We start from the raw sequence: 14983 nt of genomic DNA, 5'->3' as shown, positions 1-14983 counted from the left end.
ACTGCATATGTCACAGTGAAAATAGGATGAGGTGGTAAACATGTTAACAAGTGAAACGATAGGAAAGATAGAGGAGCGTGGACATATGCCATGGAATTTCCAGAAGAATGAAGGAGGGGCGGCACAGAGCTGCCTCCAGGGACTCCTCAGAAGTGTGGGGGACCTTCATGTTTGTGTTCTGGAGCTCAGTGTAAATGAAGACTAAATGAAGAAATCCACATCCAGATACATCGCAGGAGGGCAGAAGAGACCTTAAGAGGGGTGACAGGTAACTCCTAGTTACAAAAAACTGGAAGAAAGTGAGGTGTTTAAGCTTGAGTCTTGATAGATGCATCTGTAATCTGGAATTACTTTACCTACAACTTATTTTCAGGAATGAGGGCAAGATGGGGCCTCCTAGGATGGGACTGTTGACCACCTGCAAATCCTCACTAAAACGTACTCCTGCAAGATGTATTTCGGGGATAGAGAAAATGATCTCCCGAGGTAGAGGCAGGGGGTCAGAACAAGGTCAGTCTCCAATATGTAGCAAGTTTGAGGCCACCCTGGGCTACATGAGATGCAGTCTCAAAAAAGAAAAAAAATCCCCAAATGAATGAATGTTAAGATTCACAAAAAATTAAAGGGTATAGTCTGAAGAACTCTCAAGGAACATGGAGTTGTAAAATACTAGTAATATCTGTGGAGTTGAGCAGCAGCAAATAGAACTGAAGCACAGGGAAACAGCACATGATCCCGAGAGCAGAGGGGGCTCATCATCCTCCAGTACTTCAGTTGCTTGGGAAAAGAGAAAGATCCCGAATAGGTAACTGAATATTTCGAGGATAACTTTAAAATTAAAAATAAGTCTAAGGTTCAACCTAAATAAAAGAGAAAGAACAATTTGAGAATTTTGCCCCCTTGGGCTAGACAGATGGCTCGGTGATTAAGAATGTATATGGCTCTTGCAGAGGACCTGAGTTCTAATCCAGCTCCTGTGTCAGTGACTTCAGCACCGGGAGATCTAGCTCCCTCCTCTGGCCTCTACAGACACTTGCGCTCATGAGCACATACACATAGACATGCCTATTAAAAGTAAAATAAATCTTAAATACTTTTTACTCTTATGTTAGATCCAAAAGATATCAACAAAGGGAGGGACAGAGGAGCCAGAGAAATTAAAAATACGTGGATTTATTGTGCCATGCGATAGAGGGGACATCGACGAACAGGAAAGGGAGCAGTAAGATGTGGCCATGAAGCTGGGGAGGGGGGGGAGAGGAGGAGGAATAAGAATAAAGTGAATGAAAATGTCATCATGAAACCATTGCTTTTTATACTAATTTAAAAACTAGTAAGTACAATTAAATAAAATTTTTAGAAAGAAAAAGTTTAAAAACCCACAATAAAATGGAAGAAATCATATTATAATATATAATCAAATTATATATCTGATTACAAAAACTATAAGTGAACTAGACCCTCCATCCAAGCAACAGATTGTATTGGTTTTTAATCTATATTCTTTTTACATTCAGTAAAGATACAGAGTGACTGTGAGACAAATTATTTTCCAATAACATGACTAGAAAGCTGGTGTGGGTATTCAGAAATAAGACAAAAGACTTTCTTGTTTGTATGATCAGAGGTAAATATAATCACGTCATAGTAAAACCCCAATCTCTAGAAAGGTATACTTCCTTTCTAGAAGTGTGTGAAACAAACATGATAAACAATAAGAAGAAATGGAAAAGTTAACTATTATAGGAGAGCTTTCCATTCCTCTTAGAAATCAGTAGTCACCAGCAACAAGGACATGGAGAACTGAACAACACACATCCTATCAAAACAAAACAAACAAAGAAAAAATAGAGAGAGGTATCTTTCTCCTCCCCCTCCCCTTGTGTAGGGGAATGCGCACCAGCAGCGACAGCAGCGGTGTCCCTGTGCCCTCAGCCACAGTACCTCTCTGAGGAGGGCTTCGTTCTGGCCACTCTGAGCCTTATGCTTAACATCAGTAATGTAATGGTGTCAGAAGTTAACTGTCTTGATGTAAGGAACTAGCGTACCCAGTAAGTGAAGGTTATATTCTCTATTCATGTTTTTCTAAACACTTGTGGAACATTTAAAAGATCAAGAATGGGGGCTGTGGATGTGGCTTATCAGATAGGAGTGCTTGTACAAGCACAAAGGCATGAGTTCTAATCCCCAGAACCCACACGAAAATTAGGCATGGCCACACACCTGTCATTTCAGTGCTGTGACAAGCGGGGACAGGAGGATCACTAGGTTTGCTGGCCACAGCCTAGCTCCAGGTTCAGTGACAGGCGCTGTCTTAAAGGACCAAGATGGGAACTGGTGGCGCAGGACACCTGACATCTTCCTCTGGTATCTGCATATGTGCAGGAGCATGTGCGTACAACACACACACACACACACACACACACACACACACACACACACACACTTTTAAAGATTCAGATCAAACAAAATTATAAAGTGTAAAACAAATAGTAAAACAGAAAATAACAATACTTAGGATCACCAAAAGCCCTGTATGGCAGGGACTGGCACAGGGCAGGCATGTAATAAACACATGCTCAGGAAACAAAATGCAGCAGAAACTGTGAGCATGTGTGTGTAAAAGGGTCTGAAAGGAAGTTCACGGGTGATCAAATCCCGTTTCATTCTGTGGTCTCTATATTTTCTGAACTCTGTGTACTATTTAGAGAAGTCCATGAATGTACATGATCTTACAGTAAATAAGCAGATGTTTGAAGGGGTGAACTAGAGTGGAGAGATGGAGGAAGGGACTGTCCTAGACATCAAGTCTAGTCCAGTGCAGGAGGAGCTGCAGAGTGATGAGTGATGAGTGGTTGGTGGGCCTTTACCCCTCCTTACCCATTGCTCAGCGTGGCCAGAGCAGCGCCCTCCTCAGACAGCTGCTGTGGCTGAGGGCACACCCCACCACCCCGTCAGCTAGTGCGAATTCTCCTCCTGCACAAGGGGAGGATACGGAGGATACCTCTCCCTTTTTTTTTAATTGTGTTTTGTTGTTGAGACAGGGTCTTCCTATATTGCTCTGGTTGTCCTGGAACTTGCTATGTAGACCAGGCTGGCCTTGAACTCACAGAGATTCGCCTGCCTCTGCCTCCTGAGTGCTGGGATTAAAGGCATGCGCCACCACCGCCCGGCCTAACCATTTCTAAGGAATGTGCTCAGAGTGGAAGCAATGATCAGTCTGGAGTATGAAAGTTCAGTGTGGGAAATTATGTTTGTGCCCTCCCAGAGAGCTGAGAGAATTAAGAAATGAACCAAGTGACTCATCATGTTTATTACATGTAAGAAGGTGCAGTATTATCATTTCCTTCTGATAGTCACATCTAATAGTTCTAAAGCAATTCCCAGGATTCATGTCAGACTTGCTTTATGAGACATTTAACCATTGCAAAATTAAATTTCATGAGGGAATATGCCTGTATAACTCCTCTGGAGTTGCAGAGATAGAAATCTGACCCATCATTTCTATTTCCTCAGAAAACCATTTAGGAGAACTGTGTTCCAGGGAGGTGCTTATTGACTTGTCGGCCTAGCACACCGTTGCCTGTGGACTTGCTCATGGCCGTTTTCTCCATGCTCATCTGCTTAGTTCATGAGTCCCGACAGCAGATGGTAGCACTCACACATGAATTTGCCTCTGAGACGGATCTAAGATGATTATCACTAAAAAGATCCTGGCAGGTCTGATGTTCTTTCGTTTCTGAAAAAAAAGAAAAAAATGTGTGTTAAACAAATCAGGTGGAGAAGTTTATTTTTATTCTTTGAGTCCAACATTTAATTCCCAAGGACTGCTTTCATCTCAGGATCTGACTGTCTACAGAGAAAGTAGAAAATGCAGATATTATCTCCTGATGGGATCAGTTTTAAAAGAAAGGGCCATGGCAGAGAAGTAGCTTTTGAAAAATATTGTCCTAATTGTCTTCACTGGTCACATACATCAGAGCGTTGGAAACTCTCTTCCCTGCTGTGCTGGCTAGTTTTATGTCAGCATGACACAGCTAAAGTCATCTGAGAAGAGGGAGCCCCAATTAAGAGAATGCCTCCATAAGGTCAGGCTCTAGGCAAGCCTGTAGGGCGTTTTCTTGGTGATTGATGGGGGAGGGTTGTCAGTGATGCCATCCCTGGGCTGGTGGTTCTGGGTTATATAAGAAAGCACCGAGCAAACCAAAGGGAGCAAGCCAGTAAGCAGCACCCTTCCGTGTCCTACAGCAGCTTCTGCCTCCAGGTTCCTGCCCTGGGTGAGTTCCTGCCCTGACTTCCCTCAGTGAAGGGCTGTTACCCGGAAGTGTTAAGTCACCTCCCCAGCTGCTTTGGTCAAGGTGTTTCATCGCAGCCATGACAACTCTGGCTAAGATACCTGCTTGGTCTGAACACACATTTCTAGGCCTACAGCAGCGGCTGACTGAATGTGGCTCAGAAACACTGGGGCTCCCATTGGGTCTCCTCTTCCAGTTTCCCTCCTTGAGAGTAGCCGGCATTATTGAAGGACCTGATCGCCTGAAATCCATCTCCTCACATCTTTGTCCCCAACCTGGAAAAAAAAATCTTTCTTATTTAAAACGCCTAGGGCTGAAGCTGTTGCTCAGTGCTTCAGAGCACTGGTTCTTACAGAGGACCAGGGTAGGTTCCTAACAGCCACCTAATGGCTTACAACTGTCCTAGGTTCCAAGGGTTCAATGCCTTCTTCTGGTCCCCTCAGGCACCAGGAATACACATAGTGCACATACATACACACAGACAAAATGCATTAACACAGAAAATAAAAATAGTAAATAAGACGACTTCCAAAAGCAACTGTTACAGAATGATGTCGCACACTGTGATTGATAGGACCTCCGGGATAGTGTAGCCCGCACTACGTCAGACATGAGCTGAGCTCTCTGACTCCTTGAGAGGCTGCAGCTCTCAGAGGCAACTTGCAGCCCAGTTGACTTCACCTATTCCTGAGACTTCTTGGGGGAAGTCTCCTGATCAAGAAACAACCACTCCTTTCCAGTCCAGCTAGAAACTCACCCAGACTTCCATCCAGCATGCATACAGACTCACATGAGTAGCATCCTCTTGAAGTATGAGTACAGCCCCTGACTCGGTATCACCAGCTGGCCACTGCATGGGATAAAGAGGGGGGAAGCTTGATATCCCAATTTCACCCGGAGGGAGCCAGAATCAAAGTCAGCATCCCTAAACTCCTTGGGTACTACCTCCTAAGGGAGAGTGAGGCAATAGGATGGACTTCCTACACTGCAGTCTTACACCCTGTCTAGCATCACCACTGATCTGCTAATCTCAGGGGACCCTACCTCTCCAAGCTCAGAGACGCCCCCCATTCCCAAAGCTCAGAGACTTCTACCCTGCAAACTCAAAGACCCCCACCCTCCAAGTTCAGGGACCCCCACCCTCTAAGCTCAGAGACCGCCCTGTGGTGATATTTTATTTGTGTTCTAACAAATAAAACTTACCTGGGGTCAGAGGACAGAGCCAGCCACTAGATTAGACATGGAGGCCAGACAGGGGTGGCACACACCCTTAATCCTATCACTAGGGAGGCAGAGATCCGTCTGGATCTCTGTGAGTTCAAGGCCACACTGGGAACAGAGCCGGGTGTGGTGGCACATGCCTTTAATCCCAGCACTTGAGATCTCATGTCTTTACTTGGGAAGGACACAGGCCTTTGATCCCAGGAAGTGATGGCAGGAAGCAGAATGATAGATAAGGTGTGAGGACCAGGAACTAGAGGCTTTTAGGCGGTTCAGCTGAGATCCCCCTCAGAGGTGAGGACTTGGAGGCTTCCAGTTTGAGGATTCATGGAAACAGGATTGGCTGAGGAGTTGACGAGGTGAGGTTGGCTGTGGCTTGTTCTGTTTCTCTGATCTCTCAGCTTTCACCCCAATATCTGGCTCCGGGTTTTTTATTGTAAGACCGTTTAGAAATTCGTATTACAGCTCCCCCTCCGCCCCCAAGCTCAGAGACCTCTGTCCTCCACTGTCTGCAAACGTAAAGAGTTCTCTTGTGCAGGTGGCTGCTGCACTTCCTACCTCAGTTTCCCCGCTGTCCAGGGCTAGCACTAATAGAAGACCTGATTACCTGACAGCATTTGGCTGAGACCACTGTATAAACTGAATTTTGTGGCTTCTGTAGCATCATCATCTCCATGGCTGGGGCTGGAGAGATGGCTCAGTGATCAAGAGCACTGGCTGCTCTTCCAGAGGAGCCCAGTTTGAGTCCCAGCATCCACATGGTGGCTCACCACCCTCTAACTCCAGCCCCAGGGACCCACTGCCCCTTGCCTCTGAAGGCACCTCCACTCACATGCATACACCCACACAGACACAAACGTAACACCTAATTTAAAACAATTAAATTCTTTTAAAAACAAAAAGAGGTCTCCAGGAGCTAGTGTGGTGTTTGTGTCTGTGATGAGACCCAGAGTCGGGAAGATCATGGAGAATCAGAGTCATACTCTATGTATAATGAGTTCAAGACCAACCTGGACTACATGAGGGGCTCCGTGTCAGAGAGAGAGGAGGAAGAGGAGGGTTATGAGAGTTAGCTGTGGTAGTCCATGCCTGTAATACCAGCACTTATGAGATAGATTCAGGAGGATCAAAAGTTCAGTCATTCTCAGCTGTATGTATATTTTGAGGCCAGCCTGGGTTACATGAGACCCAGTCTCAAAAAAAAAAAAAAAAAAAAAAAAGTCTACATGAAAGTAACCACTTTTTTTCTTTGTTTATTTTTTGTTTGTTTATTTGTTTTTGAGACAGGGTTTCTCTGTGTAGCGGTGTAGACCAGGCTGGTCTTGAACTCATAGAGATTTGAGTGCTGGGATCAAAGGTGTGTGCCACCACTGCCTGGCTAGTAACCACATTTTTAAATTACAGATCTTTTTTTCATAAAAACTGAAAATTATATAAGAATTATTGCTTGATAAATGAATAAATGAGAATGTATATGAATTCAAATCACATCAAACTCAAACAAGCAACGTTTATACAGCGTGAGCACTTGGTTTTCAGGAGATTCACAGCTATGAGTTCACCAAACCCATGTCACTAACCTAAATGTCTGAAATCCAAAACTTTTGAACATCAACAAAAGTTTCAGATTTTGAAGCATTTTAGAGTTGGGATTTTATATGAGAAATGTTCAGTCTGTAAAAGGTATGAAAATATTCTCAAACCTCCAAACATGTGACACTTCTGGTCCCAAGCATTTAGGATCAGGGAAATAAGAATTTACTTTCAGTATTTTAAAAAAATTAATATTCCATCTGTCTTTGAAAAATAATTAATGATCTGGTTAATTTTCTGCAACTAAGAGAAATTAGTACAGTTTAGAAAGCATTGGATGTTGAAATACATACAGTTTAACCATGTGATCAATTGAGGATATTTTTGACACATTGCCAGAAGATTCTTGTGGTTAGCAGCAACACACTTAAAGGGTCTCACAGCCAAATGGACCTTTGGACTCTAAATTCTCTTCAAGCGAAACCCTTAGTAACGCTGAATCATAGGAATGCAGCTCTGGCCAGTGTTTATCCTAACACAGTAACTTCCCGTGGCCAGTGTTTATTCTAACACAGTAACTTCCCGTGGCCAGTGTTTATTCTAACACAGTAACTTCCCGTGGCCAGTGTTTATTCTAACACAGTAACTTCCCGTGGCCAGTGTTTATCCTAACACAGTAACTTCCCGTGGCCAGTGTTTATCCTAACACAGTAACTTACCGTGGCCAGTGTTTATTCTAACACAGTAACTTCCTGTGGCCACGGCCTATAATACAACCACCGCCGGTCAGCGGAGCCCCCATCCGAGAAGCCCGGGGAGCGGCGCCAAGCCGAGATGCAGCGCCTGTATGGGGACAGCGCCCCCAAGATCCTGGCCATGGAGGCTGCTGCGCAGCTGAGCTTTGACAAGTACTGTGACAAAAAGCAGCCAAAATGCTGGCCTGTCATTCCCCTCAAGTTCTGAGTCCAGGGCACAGGGGTCCTGGGGAGTGCCTCCTGAATGCAGTTCCTGGGCGGAGGCTCCCTCTTACCTTTGGAGTGTTCTCTTCATCTGTCAGAGAAGGAGGCCTATATGCCGACACAGGGGATGCAACCTGTCAGCCACTTAGAATTCCGTCAGCCGGAGGTGTACTGTTGCCAACACAAGGAATGCCATAAAGTGACAATCGTGTACATTGTCCTGGCTCTTGACCTGCTCTCCAATAGTTCACTGGAATTCTTGCCTAGAGATGCTGTCTAGTGGTTTGCATTTGTAATTTCCTTCTTTAACCTCTGAGTGTCACAAAAGCCTGAAGCCGCGTGTCATCCCCTTTTTTATTGTTTTTAGACTAGTTCTCATATAGCCCAAGCTGGCCTCAAACTCTTCAATGCTCCTGCTTCCACCCCCCAGCTGCTGGCTTACAGGCGTGCTGTTCTAGGCTCTGATCCACATATTCGCGCTGACTGTGACCCCTGGGTCCCTCCGAGAATGATGCAGGTGTACAGTAAGAAATGCCACTTGTCACTTGGGCAGGTGTCAGCCTGAGTGCTCCATAAAGGGCCCGAAAGTAAATACTTGGGGCTTGGCAGGCCATGTGGTCTGTCTCAGGACTACCCAACCCTGACTCTATAGCATAAAAACAGCCATGGATACTGAGTAAACAAACGAATGTGACTCTATTCCAACAAAACTTTATTTGTAAAAAGAAAAAAAAAAAAAAAAGAAAATAGATTCCTTTGTCATACAGTATATCCTGATTATAATAGTTCCCCTCCCTCTACTCCTCCCAGTCCCTCCTCCCCTCTGGATCCACTCCCTTTCTGTCTCATTAAAAATGAACGGGTTTCTAAGATGTAATGACCAAACATGACAAAGTAAAATATAATAAGATGAAGCAAGAACTATCATACCGAGGTTGGACACTGCAACCCAGCAGGTGGAAAAGTCCCAAGATCAGGCACAAGAGTCAGAGACACACTCGTTCTCATAGTCAGGAGTCCCATAAAAGCACTAAGCTAATAGCTATAATAGATAAAGAGACTGGTGCAGACCCATGTAGGCCCAGTGCTTGCTTTTTAAGCCTCTGTGAGCTCTAACTAAAACTCCAAATACTATACCAAGTAGATATGGAGTGGACAACCTTGTCTTGTCCCTGGTTTGAGTGGAATTGCTTTGAGTTTCTCTCCATTTAATTTGGAGTTGGCCATAGGTTTGCTGTAAATTGCCTTCATTGTGTTAAGGTATGTCACTTGTATTCCTGATCACTACAGGATTTTTATCATGGAGGGGTGTTGGATTTTGTCAAAGGCCTTTTCTGCATCTAATGACATGATCATGTGGTTTTTGTCTTTGTTTGTTTATATGGTGGATTACATTTACTGATTGTTGTATAGTAAATCATCCCTGCCTCCCTGGGATAATGCCTACTTATTCATGGTGGACAATATTTTTGATATGTTCTTGGATTTGGTTTGCAAGTATTTTATTAAATATCTTTGCATCTGTGTTCATAGGAAATCAGTCTGTAATTCTCTTTTGTGGAAAGTTTATGCTGTTTGGATATCAGGGTAATTGTGATCTCATAAAATGAATTTGGCAAGTTCCTTCTGTTTCTGTTTTAGGAATAATTTGAAGAGTATCGGTGTTAACTCGTCTTTGAAATTCTGGTAGAATTCTGCTCTAAAACCGTCTGGCCCTGGGCTCTTTTTTGTTGGAAGATGTTTAATGACTACTTCTATTTCCTTGGGGGTTATAGGTCTATTTAAATTCTTTATCTGATCTTGATTTAACTTTGGTAAGTGGTACCTATTGAAAAAAATGCCCATTTCTTTTAGATTTTCCAATTTGGTTGAGTACAGGTTTTTAAAGTGTGTCCTTATGATTCTCTGGATTTCCTCAGTGTCTATTTTTATGCCCCCCCTTTTCATTTCTGATATTGTTAATTTGGATATTCTCTCTGTCTCTTAGTGTGGATAAGGGTTTGTCTATATTGCTGATTTTCTCCAAGAACCAATTGTATTGTTCTCTTTGTTTCTATTTTATTGATTTCAGCTCTCAGGTTTGATTGTTTCTTGCCATCTACTCCTCTTGGATGTGCTTACTTCGTTTTGTTCTAGAGCTTTCAGGCATGCTGTTAAAGTTGTTAAGTATAAGATCTCTCCAATCCCTTTTTTAATGTAGGCACTTACTGCTATGAACTTAACACTTAGCACCACTTTCATTGTGTTCCATAAGTTTGTGTATGCTATGTATTCCTTTTCACTGAATTCTAGAAAGCCTTTAATTTCTTTATTTCTGTCTTGATTCATTTTTTCATTCAGTAGAGCATTGTTCATTTTCCACGAATTTGTGAGCTTTCTGTTGTTTCTATTGATGTTCAAATCCAGCTTTAATCTGTGGTAGCCCTGATAGGATTCAGGGAAGTATTTCAGTTTTCTTCTGTCTGTTGAGACTTGCTTTGTGTCTCAGTATGTGGTCAGTTTTGGAGAAAATTCCATGAGGTGCTGAGAAAAAGGTATATTCTTTTGTGTTTGAATGAAATGTTCTGTAATTATCTGTTAGGTCCATTTGATTTATAACTTCTGTTAGCTCCAGTATTTCTGTATTTAGTTTTTGTCTCGATGACCTGTCCATGAGTGAAAGTGAGGTATTAAAGTGATCCACTATCAGTGAGTGAGGATCAATATGTGATTTAAGCCTAAATGATGTTTCCTTTACAAACTTGGGTACATAGATGTTAATAATTTAAATGTCATCTTGGTGGATTTTTCCTTTGATGAGTACATAGAATCCTTCCCTATCTCTTTTGATTAGTTTTAGTTTGAAGTCTATTTTGTTAGATATTAAAATGGCTACATCAGTTTTCTTCTTAGGTCCATTTACTTGGAATTTTTTTTTCACACTTTTACTTTGAGGTAGTATCTATCTTTGATGGTAAGGTGTGTTTCTTGGGGGCAGCAGAAGGATGGATCCTGTTTTTGCATCTGTTCTGTTACCCTGTATTTTTTTACTGGGGAATCGAGACCATTGGTGTTGAGAGATAACAGTGACCAATGATTGTTGATTCCTCTTATTTTGTTGTTATTGTTCTGGGTGGTGGTGGTGGTGGTGGTGGTGGTGGTGGTGGTGGTGGTGGTGGTGGTGGTGGTGTTTGTGTGTATATGTGTATGTGTGTGTTTTCTTCCCTTCTTTTGATTTTGCTGGTGTGAGATGATTTATTTCCTGTGTTTTCATGGGTGTAGTTAACCTTAGGTTGGAGTTTACTTTCTAGCATCTTCTGTAGGGCTGGATTTATAGATAGATTTTGTTTAAATTTGACTTTATCATGGAACTATGCCTGATGACATGAGGTCCAGCCCAGGACCAACTCCTGCATTGTCCTCAGATTGCCACATATGTGCGTGTGCACATGTGCTTGTGTGCAAACACACATGAAGGGAGAGGGAGAGAGAGAAATGGTGTAAAAAGGAAAGGCAGATTGTTTAACTTTTCTTCGAAGTCGTTTGGTGACAGCTGGAATCGTTGCAGGAGCATCCAGTACTTGGGCAGCCATTCTTTGTTCTACATCCCTGCAAGACAAATGAATTCATGACTGCAGTGCTGAGAAGTTCACAGAAGATCAATAGGTAAGAAACACCTTCAAGTCACTCGTACTCTACTCTGACTTAGAAAGTATAAATCTATTCATGCGACTCTAAAAGCCAGGCTAAAATCAGAAATATTCTTGCTAACAGTAACGGTGAACACGTTGATTTTGGCTGTGTGCTAAGTGTCCTGAGTTTAGATGAACATCCCAATAACTGAATGCACTGTTTTACTTAGTTTTCAGACAGGGAGTCTGCTAACGCACAGAGGAGTTAGGCGTCTCTGTTAAAGTCACACAGCTAGTCTGGGGTGGGACTAGGACTTGACCCCAGGCATTTGACTTAGCACCACTGTTCTCACGGCTGCCCTCAGCCAGCTCAACAGCTGCTCAAGTTCACATGAAAGCTTTGGGCCATCATGAGGAATCAGAGGCCCCAGTTCTGTTCTGCCCTTCAACTACCTTGGTGAGAGATCCTCATTACTCTAGGATCACAAATGCAACTTACACCCTGTGGCTGGCATCAGGGTTTCTGGGATTCCAAGCAAGCCCACATCCTGGGGAAAGGCCTCATTTCTCTTCCTTTCGGCCACTCTCTGGTTCTCCGTCAGATACTACGATACAGCATTTATATTATATAAGCCTCACTTGTTTCCTAGAAATGTCAACTACATCACATCATGGCTGAGCATTGTGGGGCCAGTTGTTGGTCTGAATCTACCTCTGAGCTATGCTAAAGCAACATTGCAGGATGAGTGATTTGTTGACGAGCAAGGTAACGAGCAAAGCCTGGGTGCATGCTTCCTTGTTAGAAAGATGATGGTGTCTCTCTTACCCTTAGCTACACCGCGGGTCTGGGGTCAGTTTGCACTGTCTTTATTGGGCTGGGTCCTGGCTGGTTCTTCAGCATTCCAGGTATTTGAGAGGTGTTTACCTTGCTACAAGGGCACACACACAACCGCAGGAGGGGGTAGTTTTTATGTTATGGCCAATATTCTGGAAATAAGACTTTACTGCCCTCCTTTATTCTCTTTGCTTTTGTCTTATTCTTGTTCCCCAAGAAACTGCGGCATGGAGAACACCAAGAGTATACCTGAGAGGCCTCGGTGGTTATGGAAATGGGACTGCGGTACCTCCTGTCACCACGATTTGATGCAGATTTCTTTCCTTGAGAAGAAAACATCTGCAGACCTGTTTAGAACAGTGTTTGTGTGGAAGGACAAATCACAGATTCAGATCACTGTAAAGAGAAAAAAGGATCTAAATCAGTGACGTAGTTCAGACATCATCAGGGCTCACACAGGTTGTTTTCCTCTAGACACGGTTCTTCTTCTGTTGTGGAGATTGATGGAGAAATGTGTTTATGTGTTCAGTTTTATATAAGATGTATGAAAATTAAAATGTAGAACTTACTTGTTTCAGAAAATTAATGTCATAAAAATGATTTATCTTTGGAACTAGAAAATGTCATCCTGAATGAGGTAACCTAAACCCAGAAGGACAAACATGGTATGTACTCACTTATAAGTGGATACTAGATATAAAGCAAAGAATAATCAGACTGCAACCCATAGAACCAGGGAGGCTACACAGCAGGGGGGACCCTAGGATGACTGTGGCTTATAATAAGCTTTGTTTTTACTCAATTACTGGGCAAGCCTCAATGAAACATTTCACTATTAGGATAAGAATTTATATTGTATCAAGCTGATAATAGAAAAATAAGTAAATAAATAAATGAATGAATGAATGAATGAATAAAATGGGGAAAAATAAATAAAAAAAATTACTCAAATTATTCTCCCACAGTCAAATTCAGAAGCAATGGATTATTTCTCTGTCACTCCCTCAAACTGTGTCTGTGTGTGTACATTAAAAAAAGATACAAAATAAAGAATGTTCAAGCCAGGCCCAGTTTCTTCCTGCTACCTGCAATCCAGATGTATAACTCAGCACCATGTCTGCCTACCTGCCATCATGCTTCCCTCCATGACAATAATGGACAAAGCCTCTGAACTGTAAGCCAGCCCAATTAAATAATTTCCTTTATAAGAGTTGCCAGCTGGGCAGTGGTAGCACAATCCTTTAGTCCCAGCACTCAGGAGGCAGAGCCAGGTGGATCTTTGTGAGTTCAAGGCCAGCTTGGCCTACAGAGTGAGTTCCAGGACAGGCACCAAAACTCCACAGAGAAACCCTGTCTCAGGGGGAAAAAAAGAGAGAGTTGCCATAGTTGAGGTGAGTGACTCTTCTCCAGCCCAGAGAGTCCTGCCTCTGGGACCTATGCCCTGGGACACAACCAGTCCCCGGGAACCCCCACCCATCTCTGCCCCAGTTACCGGCCAGCAGGGAAAACTCCTGAGGGCAGGATCCCACACCAAACCACCCCCGCATTGGACCCAGCAATTTACAAGACTCATGCCGTACCCCAATACCCATCCCACTGCAACAGGAGATTTCTAGACAGCTTAGTATTGACTGTTGTATGGTCATTAGTGGCCAGTCTTATGCAGATCTATAATGAAAGGGAGCAAGCTGAGAAAGGGAAAATACAAGATGTACAATTTGAGGAGAAAGGGGGTACCAGGAACTGTAATGGAGCTATTATTCCCACAAGGTGAGAATAAGACCACTACCACAATTTTTGAGCCAAATTTGAAGAGAGCTTTATTAAATAATGGCCAGAATGATGGATACTGGCCAGGTCCATACTCAGGATTCCCAGAGAATGGCTACAAATTATGTTCATCAGGTGCTTATAAAGTCAAAACCCACAAGGCTATGTACTTTCTACCTTCATCCAATCAGGGGCAAGCATATACTCTGATGTAGTTCCTGCCTATATGTATGTGATCAAGCACACCCTGTGCAGTTGGGGTAACCACCTTGCTTACAAAAGTGAAAACATGTATCTTACATGAACAGTCCCAAATTCCAGGGAGTTATCTGTCCTTTGGCAAGTGAGGATTACAGGTTTATCTGTCCTTGGACAAGTGGAGTTTACAGATTAGAGATGTTTTTGTTCTACAGATTGCTTAAGCATAGTAATTAAAACCTAAAACATAGCTTTAGCCCTCCTAAGTCCTGTGTTCGAGGAGATCAACAGATTAAAGAAAAGCCTGATGCTAAAGGGAGTGGCGACCTCAGGGCAAGGCCCTACCCAGATAAGCTTCCAGCTTGTAAAAACTAATTAAAGAAAAGTTAGGGTATGGTGTGATGGCCCAAACTTTTAATCCCAGCACTTGGGAGGCAGAGGCAGGTGTGTCTCTGAGTTCAAGGCCAGCCTGGTCTACAGATGGAGTTCCAAGACAGCCAGGCTTAGACAATGAAAGGAAAACATTGGAAACAAAGTGTATTTGAACAAGGGGACCACATT

The 14983-nt window shown here is 43.1% G+C and overlaps 1 protein-coding gene across 8 annotated transcripts in view; it reads left to right on the top strand.

Annotated features, from left to right (window-relative positions):
• Positions 1-13519, top strand: part of Atg10 (autophagy related 10) — a 284964-nt gene extending 271445 nt beyond the window's left edge. For all 8 annotated transcript variants that reach the window (XM_076552043.1, XM_076552041.1, XM_006980473.4 and 5 more), the window contains 3 exons: positions 11556-11653; positions 12270-12385; positions 12672-13519. In XM_076552043.1, the coding sequence (XP_076408158.1) occupies positions 11556-11653; positions 12270-12369 (198 nt within the window). In that variant the 3' untranslated portion in view covers positions 12370-12385; positions 12672-13519. The remainder of the gene's footprint in view (positions 1-11555; positions 11654-12269; positions 12386-12671) is intronic.
• Positions 13520-14983: the final 1464 nt, after the last annotated feature.

This window comes from Peromyscus maniculatus, chromosome 15 (assembly GCF_049852395.1).
Source record: "Peromyscus maniculatus bairdii isolate BWxNUB_F1_BW_parent chromosome 15, HU_Pman_BW_mat_3.1, whole genome shotgun sequence".
Classification (NCBI taxonomy): domain Eukaryota; kingdom Metazoa; phylum Chordata; class Mammalia; order Rodentia; family Cricetidae; genus Peromyscus; species Peromyscus maniculatus.
The sequence above is the reverse complement of the archived record's forward strand: the minus strand, read 5'-3'. Positions and strand labels throughout refer to the sequence as shown.